This window comes from Lutra lutra, chromosome 3, assembly GCF_902655055.1.
Source record: "Lutra lutra chromosome 3, mLutLut1.2, whole genome shotgun sequence".
In the NCBI taxonomy this organism is placed as follows: Eukaryota; Metazoa; Chordata; class Mammalia; order Carnivora; family Mustelidae; genus Lutra; species Lutra lutra.
The window spans coordinates 123788422-123806308 of NC_062280.1; the positions used below are offsets into that span (position 1 = coordinate 123788422).

The 17887-nt window shown below is 36.5% G+C and overlaps 1 protein-coding gene across 6 annotated transcripts in view; it reads left to right on the forward strand.

Annotated features, from left to right (window-relative positions):
• The window catches only part of CDK8 (cyclin dependent kinase 8), a 126814-nt gene extending 109304 nt beyond the window's left edge, over positions 1-17510 (forward strand). For 3 of the 6 annotated variants that reach the window (XM_047722965.1, XM_047722962.1, XM_047722968.1), the window contains 7 exons: positions 5710-5853; positions 8267-8336; positions 9110-9182; positions 11858-11955; positions 12668-12746; positions 12866-13024; positions 16220-17510. In XM_047722965.1, the coding sequence (XP_047578921.1) occupies positions 5710-5853; positions 8267-8336; positions 9110-9182; positions 11858-11955; positions 12668-12746; positions 12866-13024; positions 16220-16345 (749 nt within the window). In that variant the 3' untranslated portion in view covers positions 16346-17510. The remainder of the gene's footprint in view (positions 1-5709; positions 5854-8266; positions 8337-9109; positions 9183-11857; positions 11956-12667; positions 12747-12865; positions 13025-16219) is intronic. The other 3 variants (XM_047722966.1, XM_047722963.1, XM_047722964.1) reach the window with 2 other exon arrangements.
• The last annotated feature ends 377 nt before the right edge of the window (positions 17511-17887 follow it).

Below are 17887 nucleotides of genomic sequence, written 5' to 3' on the forward strand. Positions count from 1 at the left end.
AAACAAATAGGATTTCTTATCCTTCTGTTTCACAGTAATGTGCTGACCACTTGGTAGGCACATTCAGTCTGAAATTCGTATTGCACAGCCCATGTCTGTGGAAAACTCTTAAACTAGTCTTTGATTTCTTCCTCTCTGTTTTCTGTGCCTGTCTTTCCTAAACTGAGTGTGGGCATATGTTGGACTACTTACTGGACTACTTGATATCACTTTTCGTATGTTTTTCTGCCTTTGTCTTTTTTTCTCTAAGAACCCCTTCTTATTCTCTATTAGTTTTTTGTATTATTTTATGGGGGAAAAAAAGCATCTCAACTATCTGTGAGGATGGTGATAGCAGTGCTTTTTAATTGTTTGTAATTTGCTGTTTTCCTGAAATAATTAGGTGTTTTCTTTATAGGCTCTCTTTTTATTTATATGTCTCGGTTTCTCCCTTCCATGTGGCAAGTGTTCGTCCACTATTTGTTGACCCTCGATTATCTCTTCATATTTAAGAATCAGCTTACAGAAAAGTGCTTGGGAACTTTGTGGACATAGATCAGAGGGCTCGTTGAGTGGCAGATTTTAGAGTGATCTAGCAGAGAACTACCGTTAAGAGGGGGATCGCCAAGTGCTAGCATGCACAAGCCTTTGTCCTGAGGCCATTCAGATTCTTTAAGGGAAGAGTCTTCCAACTTTAGGTCCTAGTTTTGTACCTGGTAGCTTCAGGGCAGGAGAAGGAGAATCAACTATTCAAAACACAGACGTTAGGAAGAAAAAATAATACAGACTTTGTAGCTAGTCCTCTAAAGACAGAATCTTCCAGAATTGTACAGGACAATTCTGCTTCACACTCAGCAATAATATTGTGGCCTGGGACCTTCTCTGAGCTGTTCCATCTGCCTTCCGTCTTCCCGAAGTAAAGTGTTCTTATGTATCTCTGCCTAGATCAGGTCTTCATATGGCCAGTCTCTCTCTCTCTCTCTTTTTTTTTATTCAGTTCTTAGTCAAAACACTACTTCTTCAGAGAGAACCTCAATGATCATGCAGTCTAAAGTAGTCATTCAGCCTTCCCCAACCCACTTCCATCTTACTATCTTGTTAGCATTGTATAGTATCTAAAATCCACTAAAATAGATAGACTTTGCCTAGCTGGTCACCCTAGTAGGCACTATATGCAGTGAGAACTCAGTACTCTTTGTTGAATGAGTGAATGAATGAATGAATGAGTCAGTCTTATCCCCAGTGATCTCCTCCTGTTCTTTTTATTACTGTGGATTACTATTAACCTTTCTTACTTAGCTGCCATTTCAGTGTATAATCAAGAAGGGAAAGAAGAAATGCTTGTGATCATTCCCCCATATTAATCCTTAACCCAACATGTCTTTCTTCAGAAAATCTTTATGTTCACTAATGTTCTTAACTGCTTTGAGATCATATTTCATTTTATAAAAAAGTAAAGGCAGATAAAGTTAAGTCAGATACAAAACTTCTCTACTATCTTTGCAACTTTTCTTTAAGTCTAAAATTACTCCAAAATAAAAGGCTTATTTTTTAAAAAATCAATTAGAAGGAAAAGTAAAAATTACTGAAGCTATATTATTACCTACACATACATTTGGTTATCCTTTTTATAAGTATATTCTGAGTGCTTAGAATATAAACTAATATGATGCATAACTATTTTTTCCACCTAGGAAATGAATATTCAAAAGCATTGTTATTTTTAATAAGACATATTAACAGACTACACAGATAAGGTAGTGATTGCCTGGGATGCCTGGGTGGCTCAGTTAGTTAAACCTCTGCCTTTGGCTCAGGTCATGATCCCAGGGTCCAGGGATCGAGCCCCACATCAGGCTCCCTGTTCAGTGGGGAGTCTGCTTCTCCCTCTGCCTGCTACTTCCCCTGCTTATGCTCTCTCTCTCTTTCTCCCTGACAAACAACTAAAATATTTAAAAAAAAAAAAAAAAAAAGATTGCCTAATCTTAGCTGTTATCCACTGAAAACTTTGAATTGATTTAAATTAAGTAAAAAGTATGCCATCACAGAAGCTAGAGACTCTGACTCTATTAATAATCTTTTTCTCAAGAAACTTATATTTTGTTGTGAACATTGCAGTTTGTATAACCTGTTATTCGCTAGGACAAGCTGCAGTCGGCAGTTTTGATGCAGGACTATTTGTCACAAAGCTAAACTACTAGCAGTTAGGTAGATTCCCTTGTTCAAATGGCTTTATAATTTGCAAAAGAGAAGGCCTTTCTTCCTATTTTTCCTCTCTTCCTCCTTCTCATCATCCAAATTTATTGGATAACTATTAGCTAAACTTTGAAAACTTAAGAGAAACCAAAATGTATGCAAATTAATCCGACTTATAGCCTTAGCGTTGTCATGCAGGGTGGGATGTGTGTGTGTGCTTGCTCACATTCGCACACATGCTCACCCCCATGTAAAACATTTAGTTCTTCAGCCTCATTGTTTGAAAGTGAGAATTTAGACTAAATCATCTCTTAGGTCCTCTTCAACTCCTAAAGTTCTGTGACCCTGGATAAAACAGTCGCTTCTGAGATAGGAAGAATATAGAGGGAACAAACTGGGGTGCAGATGACTGAAACCAAGGTCAGGCCAGACCCTCTGTGGTGGTGATCCCTGCCCTATGAACACTTCACTTGGCCAAGAGCAATCTTTAAAACACTTTTCCTTTATGAAGACGTTGGCTCAAAAATGTTGAATATGGGTATCTTTCCAATTACTTCTTTTTCTGAGAGAGAGAAATTATATGTAAACCATTTTTAATATAAATTTTAAAGAATAGAATAAAGGAATAAAAATGAAAACCTCTTCCATGATTCCAGTCTTTCCCACACAATCCCATTCTACCTGTTACTTATGTAAGTAGCCTGAGGGTCCATTAAAGTACAAATTCCCCACACCACAGTGAAAGCTACTTACCAAGAACTTGCCTAGCATTTTTACTTCCCTGTCAGATGGTTGTAGTTTGAGCACCTAATAGAAGAAGAACTTTTGTAGTTCAGTGCACAGATTACTTATTCACTAGTTCATTTTAAGGGCATCATTTAGAAGGGCGAAACTGCTAGTGCAGTTTGGTGGATTATGTTAAACTGAAGGCTACTAAGCAGCAGCCAAAGAGCACCGGGAAAAAAGGTTCCCATCCTCTATTCCAAACAGACTTTAGTGCTGCAGTCTTTTATTCACTTGTACAAAACTACAAGCTGAATCATTAAGCCAAAGAGAGTAAATAATAGGTCAGTAAACATTGTACTCCCAATGACAAAGTTTAATTCAGTTTTGAGTATTTGGGGGTTTTGTTTGGTTGACTTCATGGAGACACCTGAAAAGGGAATTTCAGTCTTTAATTAATCATCACTGAAGCAGTCTTAAAGTTTTACTAAAGTATGGACTTTTAAACTCAGATGTTTGTTCTCAAATAACTGAATGCCCACTAATTACGTGGCATTCTATAAGATAGGGAGAATGAGAATTTACTCTTTTATTAAGATAGAAACTTGCTGTTAATACATCTGTTGATTAATACATTATTTAACAAGCTCCCCCCCAATTTGGGTCCAATTAGTCTGCTAATTGCTATCTACTTTGCCTAGTTAGCTCAATAGCTGCACAAAGCATCGCAGAGTTTGAGAAGTAGATGAGATTTATATGTTTTTACTTTGGAAAGTGCTAGAAGGAAGTAAAGTAGGCAGGTAGGTGACCAGGAAAGGACTTTTCCATGAACTTGGCACATTGGGGGGGGGGGGGGGGGAACAGTTAAGATAGTTAGGAGAGACTGACGTACACAGATTTAGAAATTTTTCTAAAATAATAACCTGTTTAGCTAACTTCATGATTAATGTCTGGATCAGGATTTTGAAGAAAGGAAGGATGGTGATGAGATTGCCAAAAGGTAAGAGAGAATAGAAAAGATAAAGAGAAGAAGGTTATAAGGGTAAGAGTAAACAAAGTCGAATAAACTATTTCTTCCTACTTTCTGACCTTATATTTTAGAAGCAGTTTGTCACTTTAAGGATATAGCTACACTACTTACTTACCTCTCATCTTCCTTACATGTTAGTTTTCTTTAGTATTTTTCATAGCTAACCAGAATGAGTTGTTATGGTGTCTTCTGGATGCTATGAGTAGAGTTTTAAACATGCAGATTAACCCATTGGCCCTTTTTGTGATGCTCCTTAGCTTGCATATCTTTTCCTTTGATTAAGATTATCGTAAGTCAAGTTATCACATGGGGTACATACATCAAAAGAATAATCACAAAATAATTTCTCCATTTACTTTCTGATACTAAAAATAGCTTGGCTAGTATGTCTTCATACTTTTCTATATGCTGGTATTGGCTAACTTGGTTCTCATGATGTGGGAGAAAACGGATATGTAAACCGTGTCCTTTTTAAAAATCACTTGCTTGTAGTTATGGTGTATAATCTTAATAAATAGATGATTAATTTGTTATTCTGAAATCTATAAATGTGATAATTTTACCTTAATTATCTATATTCTAATTTTAGATTTTAGGAATTCTGAGTTATTTTATAAATTAAGATCTTCACATTTTCTATTTATATGACAATTATTAACATACCTGAATAATTGGCTTTAATAAAATAGTGGTTTTTATTTTTCCCTCTATAGTTGTTTATATTTACCACAGGTATTGGTTAGATCAATCAGAAACGACTGATTGAGTGTCTGCTGTGTTCACACCATTGTACTTAGCAGAGAGAAGTTAACTTTGCTGGTTTAGGGCTTTGTTAAAGTAGGAACTGAATAATTTCAGTTTGAAATTCTGAAGTGGCATGTAGATCTTTCCTCTGTTAATAACAGTTCTATTGAGTAAAAGTTTAATATAAATGAAAGTTAGCTTATATCTTAAAGTGAATGAGAAGAATTTGTTGTACTCGAGGAATCCGTTTTGCCTGGCTTTTATGAGTAATTCTAGTGAATTTATACCTATCGTAAAGGTAGTATTTTGCTCCCTATTTTCTTATCCTTATTAAATTGCAAAATCTGACTCCACTGTAGCATAAAGAAATACTTTGAACAAAAAACTGTTCAAGTAGAAATGCAGTTTCATTAGAATATTTGAGATCAGGCATTATCTTTCTCCTGCTGTAATAACACCTTGCTAACTCGTGCTAGCATGAAAGGATAATTATTAGACTTTACAAATTAGCAAATACATAGACTAGATAAAGAAAAATATTTTTACCTCAAAAAATTATGCTGATTGTTTTTGGCAAGTATGCCCAATTTCAAAAGCTATTTGGGTTTTCTATTTTTGTTTTATTTTCTGTTTGATTTTGTTTGTTTGTGGCTCCTGTGCTCCATATGCAGCTTTGTATGTATTTCACAGATAAGGTAATGTTTGATCCATTTAAAAATTGCCAAAATTTTAGCTTACTTGATTTGAACTTGGAATGAAGCCCCTGGGTGGAATGAAGGTATAATAGGGAATGAAAAAATTGGAATGTGTCGGGTGGGAGTATATATTTACAAGCAATATTCCATGATATTTTTAATGATAATTGCTTTAGGAATTAATATGACTTATTAGGAAAAGAAAAGATAGAAAAAACAGTCCCCACCAAGATAAAAATGCATTTTCTTTTGGAAAGAACCACTTTATTTTCCTCCTTTCTTTTTCTTTTTTCCTTTCCTTTTTTTTTTTCTTTTCTTTTTTTTTTTCTTTTTGTTTTAAAGATATTTGGGCTATAGGGTGTATATTTGCAGAACTACTAACGTCAGAACCAATATTTCACTGTCGACAAGAGGACATCAAAACTAGTAATCCTTATCACCATGACCAGCTGGACAGAATATTCAATGTAATGGGATTTCCTGCAGGTACACATTATGTTTTTGTTTTTGTTTTTAAATCACTGTTGTTTGAACTTAGATATCTTCATTGGAAAGGTGTATATCTTTAGCTGATGAAAGCTGCTCTTACTCAATTCTTTATATTTATGGGTTGCATTAATCAAAGATCCTTAGAAATAGCAAAATTTATAGAGTTCACAAATTAGCATAAAGATATTTGTGGGTTTTCTGAATTTGAGGAGTATATTTTTGTTTCATTTTATTCTTTTGTTTTGTTTTGTTGTTTAATATTCAAAATGATAAAATATTTGCAATATCTGTATTAAAAGGTACCTTTAGTTCTTACAAATAAAATTCAGTAGTATGTATTTTTGTCTGGCAGCACATATAATAATGCCATTACTTGGTATTTAAATACAAATTTTGAACATTGTTTATATTTAGGGCACTATACAGAATCACATTATATTAAATAATAGAATTTTTTACCCTATAACCCTCGTCAGTGAGAACATTCTTTTAAGTGTTCTGTTAGAACGGCAACTGTGCCTACGCTGATTGGCAGCAGGGAGACAGTTGTTGAGGTGTCTCATCTCAGGTGCCAGACCCCTTAGTTTTTCAGCGACATCCTCATCCCTTGTTACGCCATGGCGTGGTAGTTCCTCAGTATCTAAAAACTCTGCCCAGAGGTCTAGAATAATGACATTTTGCTTTAAAAACCTACATAATATTGGCTAGTCAGGTATTTATTAGAAATTATTTCTTACTAGGAATTTCTATTAGGTCAGGGTAGCTCAAGACTAATACAGAAATATCTGGGAGTTCTAATTTCACATTTCCTTGTAAGAGTGTTAACACAGATACTAACTTTCAGCAGAATTGGTCAATGGGTCTGTGAATACTACCTTTTTGTGATGAGAAGTTTATTTATTCACTAAATATTTGAGTACTTGCCATGTGCCAGGCCTTGTGTTATGCATAAAATAATGTTGATATAACTGGCATGATTTTTGCTTTCTTGGAATTTGTATTGTACTACTTGAAGTAGAATGTTTAAATAATAGCTATGGTTTGAGTAAATGGAGAAGAATGGCCTTTTCTTCCCACTTCTGAATGTGTCCACCATTTCTAAGGCCTGAGAGAAAGGAATGTGGTTTACAAGGCATTGGAAGAGGGGGGTGGCCTCTGCAAGAGATGATTCTTAATGTATAGTTCAACAGTTAGGGGAAGCTCAGATTATAAGATAGTTGAAAAGCAGGCAGTAGGGTTTAGATTTAATGCACAAAAGAATGAGAATCCATGATAAGTTCTTGAGAACTAGGGACATGGTTTACGTTATATTTTAGAAAGATTAGTATGGTTGTGGTAGGTAAAAATCAATTAGAGAGAGGTAACTGAAGACAGGAAAGCCAGCTGTTTGCCTATATAGCAGTACTCCAGGTGGAAAGTGTTAAAAAGGATGGAGAATAAAGGACAAATACAGAATTTTTTATATGTAATTGAAGGAAAAGTAAAAGATTATCCCAGGATGTCTAGCTTGAGAAATTAACAAAATAGAGAAGTTAGAGCAAGGAAATAATTGAGAAAATCCCATATGTATTTAGTTGACTTTACAGTGCGGTGTCTTTGGAGGCGAGTTGCACATCTCCGTGTAAGGAGATTGAAGGCAGATGTCTAAAGGTCATTGAAAAGCTAACGGTGCCGTGAAGCTACCTGCTGTAGTACTACAGCTGGTGGTCTTTCAGGACAAGTCCATTGATGGAGATGAAGAAAACTAGCCATCTAGTAGCACATGTTGTTGAGGCAACTCTAAGGCCAGCAAGCCAACTGGAACATTTTCTTCCTCATATAAGTAAGCTGGGGTTGTTAATGTTACTGAAACTTGCCAAGCCACCAGCAGACTTATTTGCATACTAGTTATGTCCTACCCTGTTCTGTTCCAGACAGTTGTCGCTGCTTACATCGATCACTGCTGGAAAACAGTGTATTTAATAAAGTGAACGTAAAGGAGGTCCATGTTTAAAAAAATGCATCTTACAGCTACAGAGTGGGGAGATTTGTCATTGAAGAGACTGGTTGCTGATGTAACCAAGACATTGGGTAGAAAGGGGGGAAAAGTGGTCCTACAAACAGAAATAGAAATATTTATTAATAACTTATTCCTCTCTCCTTATAGAAATTGAGGTAAATTATAGTAAATTACATAGAAAGTAAGCCCTAAAAAGATAAACTTATAGAGATCTAATGCTATACAAGGGATGAGAATTGTATTTATAGGTCAAGATAAGATATTTACTGTAGCTAGTCATTTATTTGAGGTCTGTGCTTTCATGGAAGGTCAAAGTATATAAGACATGTGATGAAAATTGAGGTAACTTTTATTAAAATTCTTGAGAATAGGAACCTAGACAACATAAAATTTTATCAATATATTTCACAGATAAAGATTGGGAAGATATAAAAAAGATGCCTGAACATTCAACATTAATGAAAGATTTCAGAAGAAATACGTAAGTTGGAAAGAAAATAGACCTTTGTTGATTTCTGCTTTTCCAGAATCCTCTATCAAAGATTGAATACTCAATGGAATACTAAACATAAGCTTATTCTAATAAATACTTTTACTTCTTTACTTAATAAATATTTTATCTTTTAAGATATTTAAGTGATATAAAGAAGGTAAACAGCTAGTTTTAGCAGCTGATTTGGATATGAGAAAAAAACTCCATATTACTCTCTGGAAGCAAGCATCAGTGGAAAGGATCACAGCTGAAGCAGTCAGAGACTGAAATAAGCAACCTTGCTAGCCATCACTTGCCCACCCACCTGGATTATATAGTCATTTTAATCAAGTTTTCATAGAGAAGAAGGAATATTTCATTTATTTATAATGCAAGATCGGAGCATTGGGAGAGGACAGTTTAAAGGCCTGTAACAAATTTTTTAAAAAATTTTAAATATGTTTTAAACCTACTAGTAAGGCTGAATTAAATATTTGACCCATATGTTATTTAAGAGAATTGTTGAGATAACAGTCTTATAAAAAATGCTATTCGGTATATATTATTTATGAAATTATCTTGTGTTTTCTCAGTGGTATCCATTCATAAGTGACTAGTGTGAATATTGAATAAAATATGAAATTGAGCTAATGCTATGCCAATTGTGCCATTTTCAATAAATACTCTTTATCGGTTGTGATTAAAATGATTGGAAAAACTTCAGCCAATGTAAAATTAACCTCAAAATCTCATATAGATATTTCATAGTATTTCTCTTTCAGGTATACCAACTGCAGCCTTATCAAGTATATGGAAAAACACAAAGTTAAACCAGATAGTAAAGCATTCCACTTGGTAAGCTTTAGAGAACAATAATAAAAATTTTTCCCTGGTTAGCTAACCAGAGGTGTTTTGGGGTCAGTTTAAACGGTTATTTAACACTCTTAGAGTACTTTAATGATAAATCCAGACATCTTGTTGCTGCGTATTAGTAAAGGCATGAAAACTTGTTTTTCCAAACCCATAACATGGTTTAACAGACTAATGTTTGGTTACATTAGGTTTTTTAAAGATAGTGCTTGTACCAAGTCTGTCAAGAACATTTTTAAAATTACATTTATTGGTTTTCATCGATTTTTTTAAAATTTCAACAATTTGAGAGAAGAATCTAAAAGAAAACCATCCCAGTACTCAGAAGTAGCTTTTACAAATTATTTTGTATTTCAACTTTTTGAAAGATTATTTTTAAAAATTTTTAACTCCCAAGATACTCTTACAAACTTGGGTATTAGAAGTCCTTCGGTGATGGTGTGTATTACTTGCTTTTTCTGGAAGAATATGAGAGATGCAGAATTTATTACTGTATAATGGAAAAATAGTTTATTTTAGAATCTAAATGAATCCATGCGCTATTGTAATTTATGACATTATAGTCAACTTTGACAGCTTAAATTTGTTTACAATAAAATTTCCATTTTTACATCATAACAATTAAAAATGATTCTGGGGGTTTTTTAAAGTTATATAACATACAAGGGAAATTTCAGGGAGTAGGTTGTATTGTATTTGGCTTAAAATTCTTTTTATCCTTTATTCTTAATATTTTTAAATGAGTTCATTAAGTGGGAATTTTCTTTGTCTTAAAAGTATGGTATTTTCCTTGTTATAATAGCAGGCCACTTGCAAACATTTCGTCTATTTTGGTTGTTTCTTCTCTGTCTTCTGCTTCTACACCTTCTGTTTATTTTTATTTCATGTCATATATCATATATTTCATATCTTATCAGCAACTTTAAAAGCAAGGCCTAACCTATCTTATTGCCACACAATATATTATTATCCAAATAATGGTTTCTTATAATGTACTTATAATAGGACCCAAACAGGAAGGTAAGTTAGAGCCTTCAAAGTTACGCACTTATTTATTCTAATAAAATAATAATAGTGGTAGGCCCAGAGTCACAATTCAGGGGACTTGCTCTTACTTACCCCCAACTTGCTGCTATTTGGTGTAGTCTGCAGTGACTCTCACAACCATCACCACTGAAATCCTAGAGATATATTTCCCTTGCAGCTTAGTTGCTTGTTTTTACCGCGGTGCCCATCTGAAAGCTCTAACGTAACTCCATTAAAACTGTTGAGCATTTTAAGTGGCAAACCCATGCTTTTCCTTTCACCTCTAAAATTAAAGTTGTGCTTCCACTGAAATATCAGATCATTATAATTAAATTTAAATCTTCCCATCCCAGCGTTTCCTCTGTATTTTTAAATATTTTATGTCTGTCCTCTGATTGTGTCATCTCCCATCAAGTCTCAATGCATCTGTTGGTTTTCAAGTGCGATCCTGGTCCTTAGCAGTAGAATCCCCAGGGAACTTGGTAGAAAGGCCACTCTTCAGACTCCTGCACAGATATCCCAGTCAGAGCTCTGGGAGTGGGGCCTAGCACTCTGCTTTGAGAGGTGCTCCCGGGGTACTTCTGATGTACCCTGAAGTCTGAAAACCATGACATTAGATCAAAGAGGTTAAGCTGAGAGACCACTATTTAGATAAGCTCTTAAATCACCTACTAAAATCAAATGTTCTAAAATAAATAAAAATAAATCAAATATTCTAGTTCATAAAATCTTAAGTGAACTATGTTTTAATGAAAAAATACTGAATTTCCACATTAGCGTGACATTTCTATAGGTAAAAAAATAATTAAAATAATACTAATAATGGCAGCTAACACATAGTGCTTTCTTTGTGTTGGGTACCACTAGAATTGCTTTCCATGTATTTCCTCATTTAATTTTGAAAGCAAACCTATGGTAGTAGGTGCTATTTCTAATCTCCGTTTGACAAATGAGGTTACAGAGAGATTAGGCAACTTGTCCGAAGTCATTCAGCTAATAAATGTCAGGTGAAGTCTTGAACCCAAGCAGTACCTTCAAGTCTCCATTCATAATCCCTCTGTACTAAACAAGTTCTGTATCAAGCATCGTATTTATTTAGACTAGGATAGCACTGGCCCGGAGAACTTTCTCTGATGATCTGCACTGTCCAGTAGGGAGCACATTAGCCACCTGTGGCTCTTGAACTCTGCAGTTGTACCTGATATGAATGAGAAATTGATTTTTTAAGCTTAATTTGGTTTTAGTTAATTAGGTTTTAAATCTAAATAGCCACATGTGACTAGTGTATTATTTGTGCTATAATAATTTTCCCCTTAATAGAAAAGGAATAGAAAATACAAGATTTTAGTCCTGTTTTAAATTGTACAAAGCACTTTGCATAATGTAGATAGAGTAAGAAGTAAGTTTAGTAGCCTCTTATAGGAGAACCAAGTAAGATCCTGATTATTAGAACAACTAAATGTGAATTACTACATCAAATGTAATAGTTAAGTTTTTCCTTTTGTTAATTTGGGGGAATAAATTCCCTTCAGATTGTGCTGTTTTCATCAAAAAGCATATACGTCCCACATATGCCCAAGGATATAAAACTATGAGAAGTAACACAGTAATGTTTTTATGATTTATGGTTTCAGCTTCAGAAGTTACTTACCATGGACCCAATAAAGCGAATTACCTCAGAACAGGCTATGCAGGATCCCTATTTCTTAGAAGATCCACTTCCTACATCAGAGTAAGTGATCAATGTATTAACTCACCACCATGGTAGAATTTTTTGGAGCATGATTATTTGAGTTGTCATCTCCAAGTTGCCACTCCTCCTACCTGGGGACCCAGGGAAATCCCAATGATAAGCAAAAACTGAGTTCTGATGACTGAGGTATCACTTCAGGCTTTTAGAGGTAAGAGGCACTCCTGTTCCTGTGTTCCTTAATGAAACATGGCCAGCTTGGGCTTCAGTGGGGCTCCAGGTACACAGTGGCGGGTTGATTATGTGTGCTGTGGCTCACTCAGACTCACGGAGATTGCTCGCTGCTTGCAATTACAGTTTTATGTTCCAATGGCAAATTCTGTTCCCAAATAAATTTGTGTTTCCCATGTCATCTCTTATATGTAGAAGGGAGAGTTAAAAAAAATTGTGTTCAAATAGTGACATTTCCGCTGGAGTCTATATTTGGGTTGTAATACTAAATGAGTGAGGCCGGAATAAAAGAAAATTGAGTCATATTTGATGATTATTGATTATTTTTATACAATGAAATCCCTCCCATGGCCTGCTGTAATGTCACTGATTAGAAGAAAAGATTCATCTTGTCACAGTTGCACAGTTGAAAGGTACTTATTTTACAAATATGGAAACAAAATCTGTCTTGAAAGAATAAAATGAAGAATCTGAAATATTGATTGGCATACTAGAAATCATTTTTCTTTTTTCTCCTGAGCAGTGTTTTTGCCGGTTGTCAAATCCCTTACCCAAAACGAGAATTTTTAACAGAAGAAGAACCTGATGACAAAGGAGACAAAGTAAGTATTAAAGTACATTTGGCTGCTTCTTGTTTTATTCAATGCTATGGTAACATTTTCTTGTTTGTATTTGGTTCTCCTTCTGAGTTGAACTTTATTTTTCTGTTTAACCAATTGAGAAGAACCAGCAGCAGCAGCAGGGCAATAACCATACTAATGGAACTGGTCACCCAGGGAATCAAGACAGCAGTCATACACAGGGACCCCCGTTGAAAAAAGTGAGAGTTGTTCCTCCTACCACTACCTCAGGTGGACTAATCATGACCTCAGACTATCAGGTATTTCCAGTTTATTTTGTACTTACTTGACATATCAGTATTTGTATATGGGTTTGTGACCTTTGGAAAATGCAGTATAACTAAGAAAATGCTGACCTTTATGTCCCTGGGGAAATATGTTGACGTGAGTGTTACTGACATGGAAAAGTACTGACTATGGTACAGAACAGGGTACTTACTGACTTTTGAATTAGACAGACCTGGAATGATCAAACTTAAGTTATGCCATTTATTAACTGTGTGACCTTGGACAAATAATATAACATTTCCTGGCTTTAGTTTTTCATCTGTAAATGAGCCTGGCCAAGCCTTATTTATAGTTATAATAGGAGTAGATGTAATAAATCCTAGCCCCTGATTTGTGGTAGGAGTTTGATCAAGGCTGTGTACAGTATACCAGGAATGATTAAGAACACAGGCTTTCAGGGGTTCCTGGATGGTTCAGTCAGTTCAGTGTCTGCCTTTGGCTCAGGTCACAATCCCGAGGTCCTGGGATAAAGCCCCGAGTTGGGCTCCCTGCTCAACAGAGAGTCTGCTTCTCCCTCTCCCTCTGCAGCACCCCCCACCCCCCACCCCAGCCTGTGGCCTCTCTTGCTTGCTCTCTCTCAAGTAAATAAATAATATCTTAAAAAAACAAAAAACAGGGACGCCTGGGTGGCTCAGTTGGTTAAGCAGCTGCCTTCGGCTCAGGTCATGATCCCAGCGTCCTGGGATTGAGTCCCACATCGGGCTCCTTGCTCGGCGGGGAGCCTGCTTCTCCCTCTGCCTCTGCCTGCCATTCTGTCTGCCTGTGCTCGCTCTCTCTCACTCTCTCTCTGACAAATAAGTAAAAAAATCTTTAAAAAAAAAAAAAACAGGGGCGCCTGGGTGGCTCAGTGGGTTAAGCCGCTGCCTTCGGCTCGGGTCATGATCCCAGGTCCTGGGTTCGAGCCCCGCGTCGGGCTTTCTGCTCAGCAGGGAGCCTGCTTCCTCCTCTCTCTCTGCCTGCCTCTCTGCTTACTTGTGATTTCTCTCTGTCAAATAAATAAATAAAATCTTAAAAAAACAAACAAACAAACAAAAACCACAGGCTTTCAGATCCCAGCCGCTGGCTTTGGGTAACCTTAAGTAAGTAATTCAGATGTTCTCAGTTTCCTTATTTGCAGAAGTGGTTGATGGCAAGTGTGAGGTGGAGCTAAGGATTAAATGAGAGGACATATGCTAAGGCACAGTGGCTAGCCTGCTGTAGTGCTTAACAGAGGTTACTGCTTTTTTGTCTGCTTTTATTACCATTACCATCATTAAAATTCTTAGTAGCATTCATAGTACACAGTAAGCACTTTTTTTTTTTTTTTTTAAGATTTTATTTATTTATTTGACAGAGATTTCGCAAGTAGGCGGAGAGGCAGGCAGAGAGAGAGAGAGGAGGAAGCAGGCTCCCTGCCTAGCAGAGAGCCCAATGCCCCGATGCGGGGCTCAATCCCAGGACCCTGGGATCATGACCTGAGCTGAAGGCAGAGGCTATAACCCACTGAGCCACCCAGGCGCCCCCACAGTAAGCACTTCTTTAAGTGGTGGTGGTGGTGCTAGTGATGACTGTAATAATAAGAGCTTGTTGGGTGCTTACTATGCCAGCTTTTATACCAAGTATGAAACCTACATATTTCCTTTGATCATTGTGGTAACCCTGTGAGGTAAGAGTGATCATTGTCATTCCAGAGATGCTCAGAGAGGTGAGGTAACTTCCACGTGTTCACCTGCCAAGCTGGGGGTAGACCCAGGACACAGGCTTAGATCTGACAACCAAGGCTGCTCCGTTGCCTGCTTGTGGATCCCCTCACGTGGCATTGTCAGTTTCTTTGCAGGAAGACTGATTGGAAAATCATTTACCACCTCCCTGCTTATTCTAATATTGCCAGCTCACCTGGGTCTCAGTGTGGGGAGGAAACTGGAAACTGGACCAAGTAAAGTTATTTACCTACTGAAAGAGAAAAGGAGATCTTACTAAACTAATAAGGTTCCCAGAGCCTGCTATGACCCTTCAGAAATGAGATCTTAACTCTTTGCTTTGGTTAAGGAAAGGTCCAGTCTACCAAACCATAGAAATTCTTGTCTGCCTGGGCAGTAAGTAACTCTTTTCCGGGAAACTAAACAAGGAAATCAAGGACAGACATCTCTGGGGGCTGTTGTTTGTTCCAGCATCTTTTTGTCCCTCTCCGGGTGGGAAGAGTGCATCCCTCTTGGCTCAAGAATGTGTTTGCTTGCTAAGGTGATGGCATCCTTGCAATGAAGCAGGGCAGTGCTCGGACCTTTGCTATTGAAGCCAAGAAAACTGCTGTGCTTCCTTGTTTCTTGACGTCATCATCTGATGGGTGGTTTTTGTAGTGACTGTCATTTCATGTGTCTACTCTTTTTAAAATGTTATCTTGCTAGAGTTGGTAGAATTTAGAATTATATGATTTATTGAATATGCTTTGAAAGAAGGAGGTAGTAAATTATGGTTAATCAGTTATTATGTTTGTCTTGGGAGCTAATAATAAGAGAGAGAGGTGCAGGAAGGGAATAGCAATATAACAGATCAAAATCACAGGACTCTCAACTCTATCTCCGTTCTTTCCCTTTGTGCAGTTTTTAGAATTGAGAATAACATTGTTCTTACGTTTCTATAATTATAAGCTTAATTTAGTATATAACTTGTTGCAGAAAATAAGATTCATTAAAGGGAATAAAAATATTTAAATGCCTAAGAAAATGATTCTGCAGTACCTTTTCTTGTCCTGTTCATTTTTATTCTTTAGTCACACGTGTGCTGGGAGGCCTCTTCTGTTGAAGAAACCAGCATGTAAATTAGCTTTGAATGTCTTCGTGTATATGTCATTAAGTTCACGTATAAACATCTCAAGCAAACTAATTATTACTTATCAGGTGGTTACAAAACAGCTTACAAAGGGGATTACTGCTATAGAAAAACAATGAACTGCACAGCAGAGTCATGAGACTCAGCTTAGTATTATTTCCTGGCAGTACTTCGGACCTTAGCTGACATTAAAAGATTGGGGGTTTTTGTCTTTTTCGTTCTAAAGCTAGTACATGGCACAAGACTTAAATTCTTACCGCGCCTAAGGAAATGACCTCGCACACCCGAGCCTCGCCAGCTTGGGAGCGAGCCAACTCGTAGAAACACCTGACTCTGCTTCCTCGCTCGTTCTTTTGCAGCGTTCCAATCCACATGCTGCCTATCCCAACCCCGGACCAAGCACATCACAGCCACAGAGCAGCATGGGATACTCAGCTACCTCCCAGCAGCCTCCACAGTACTCACATCAGACACACCGGTACTGAGCTGCGCTGGAATGTTGTCGATGCACTGTTGCTAGCGCTGCAGGACTGACGGTGCAGCTCTCTGCGGGAACCTGGTATGGGCCATGGGAATGTACTGTACATCCACATCCTCAAACTGTCCGGTAGCCAAGTTCCACCACTTTTCACAAACCGGGGTAGTGGCTTCCAAGTTGTACCTGTTTTGGAGTTAGACTTGAAAGAAAGTGCTAGCACAGTTTGTGTTGTGGATTTGCTACTTCATAGTTTACTTGACATGGTTCAGACTGACCAATGCATTTTTTTCAGTGACAGTCTGTAGCAGTTGAAGCTGTGAAATGTGCTAGGGGCGAGCATTTGTCGTTGTATGTGGTGAATTCTTTCAGTGTAACAACATTATCTGACCAATAGTACACACACACACACACAAAAGTTTAACTGGTACTTGAAACATACAGTATATGTTAACTCAACAAAATAACAAAGACTCAAAGTGAGATTATTTTGGTACACCTTTCATTTTAGTGTCTTATCAGTGGGTTGATTCATTTTCTACATTAATCAGTGTTTTTTGACCAAGGCTATTGCTTGGGTTTTTTTGAAAGTACAAAAGCCACATAGTTTTTCCAGAAAGGTTTCAAAACTCCCAAAGATTAATTTCCAACTTATAAGTTTGTTTTTATTTTCAATCTATGACTTGACTGGTATTAAAGCTGCTATTTGATAGTAATTAAATATGTTGTCATTGATATAAACCTGTTTGGTTCGGCAAACAAACTGAAATGATTGTCATAGACAGTGTTTTATTTTTCCTGTTGGTGTTGCTGATTAGTGAGCATGCTTTAAGATGAAAAAAGCATGAATGATAACTTCCTCTGAAAGGTGCGGCATCCCATTCAGATATTTTGTCCTGATTTTAAAGCTGGTTGGTGTAGTGCTATTAAAATTTTGTTCAGTTAATTTTCCTTTTTAAAACTTGTTCGCACGTTGTTTAGGGTGCCCTTACTTCAGCAAAGGAGAAGGAGTAGGAGAGCCTTAGAATTTTTGAGGAAAAAAAAAACCTATAACATACAATGTACTGTATCAAACTATTTTACATGAATGACACAAGTATTCTGAATTTAAAAAAAAATTGAACATTGTTAAAAACAAGGTGTTATGTAATAAATTTATTTTTCATAAATCAAAATATGAAGTCGGCTCTATTTTTATATACACATAGGTGTTTTAAAGTACTCCTTAACAAGTGGCCTCTAACTAAATCTCTTCAGTTGTTTTCCTTAGTAATGTCTATATATTCTGCCTCCAGAGTGGAGTAATGACTTATGATTTAGATATGGATTCTTTGCTGTGTTGCACTTAGCACTATAATAGAAGATGTCAACTAGACTACCTTTCTAATTGAAAGAATTATGATGAGCCTTCCATTTCTAGAATAAAGTCTAATTCAGTATGCTGGGAACAATTTGTTTTAGCCCAAATAATTATTTTTCCTCCCTCCTTCAGCACAAAACAGAGCAGATTTTAAAAAGCTAACATAGTTTTTTTCTTAAAAAGTCAGCTCAT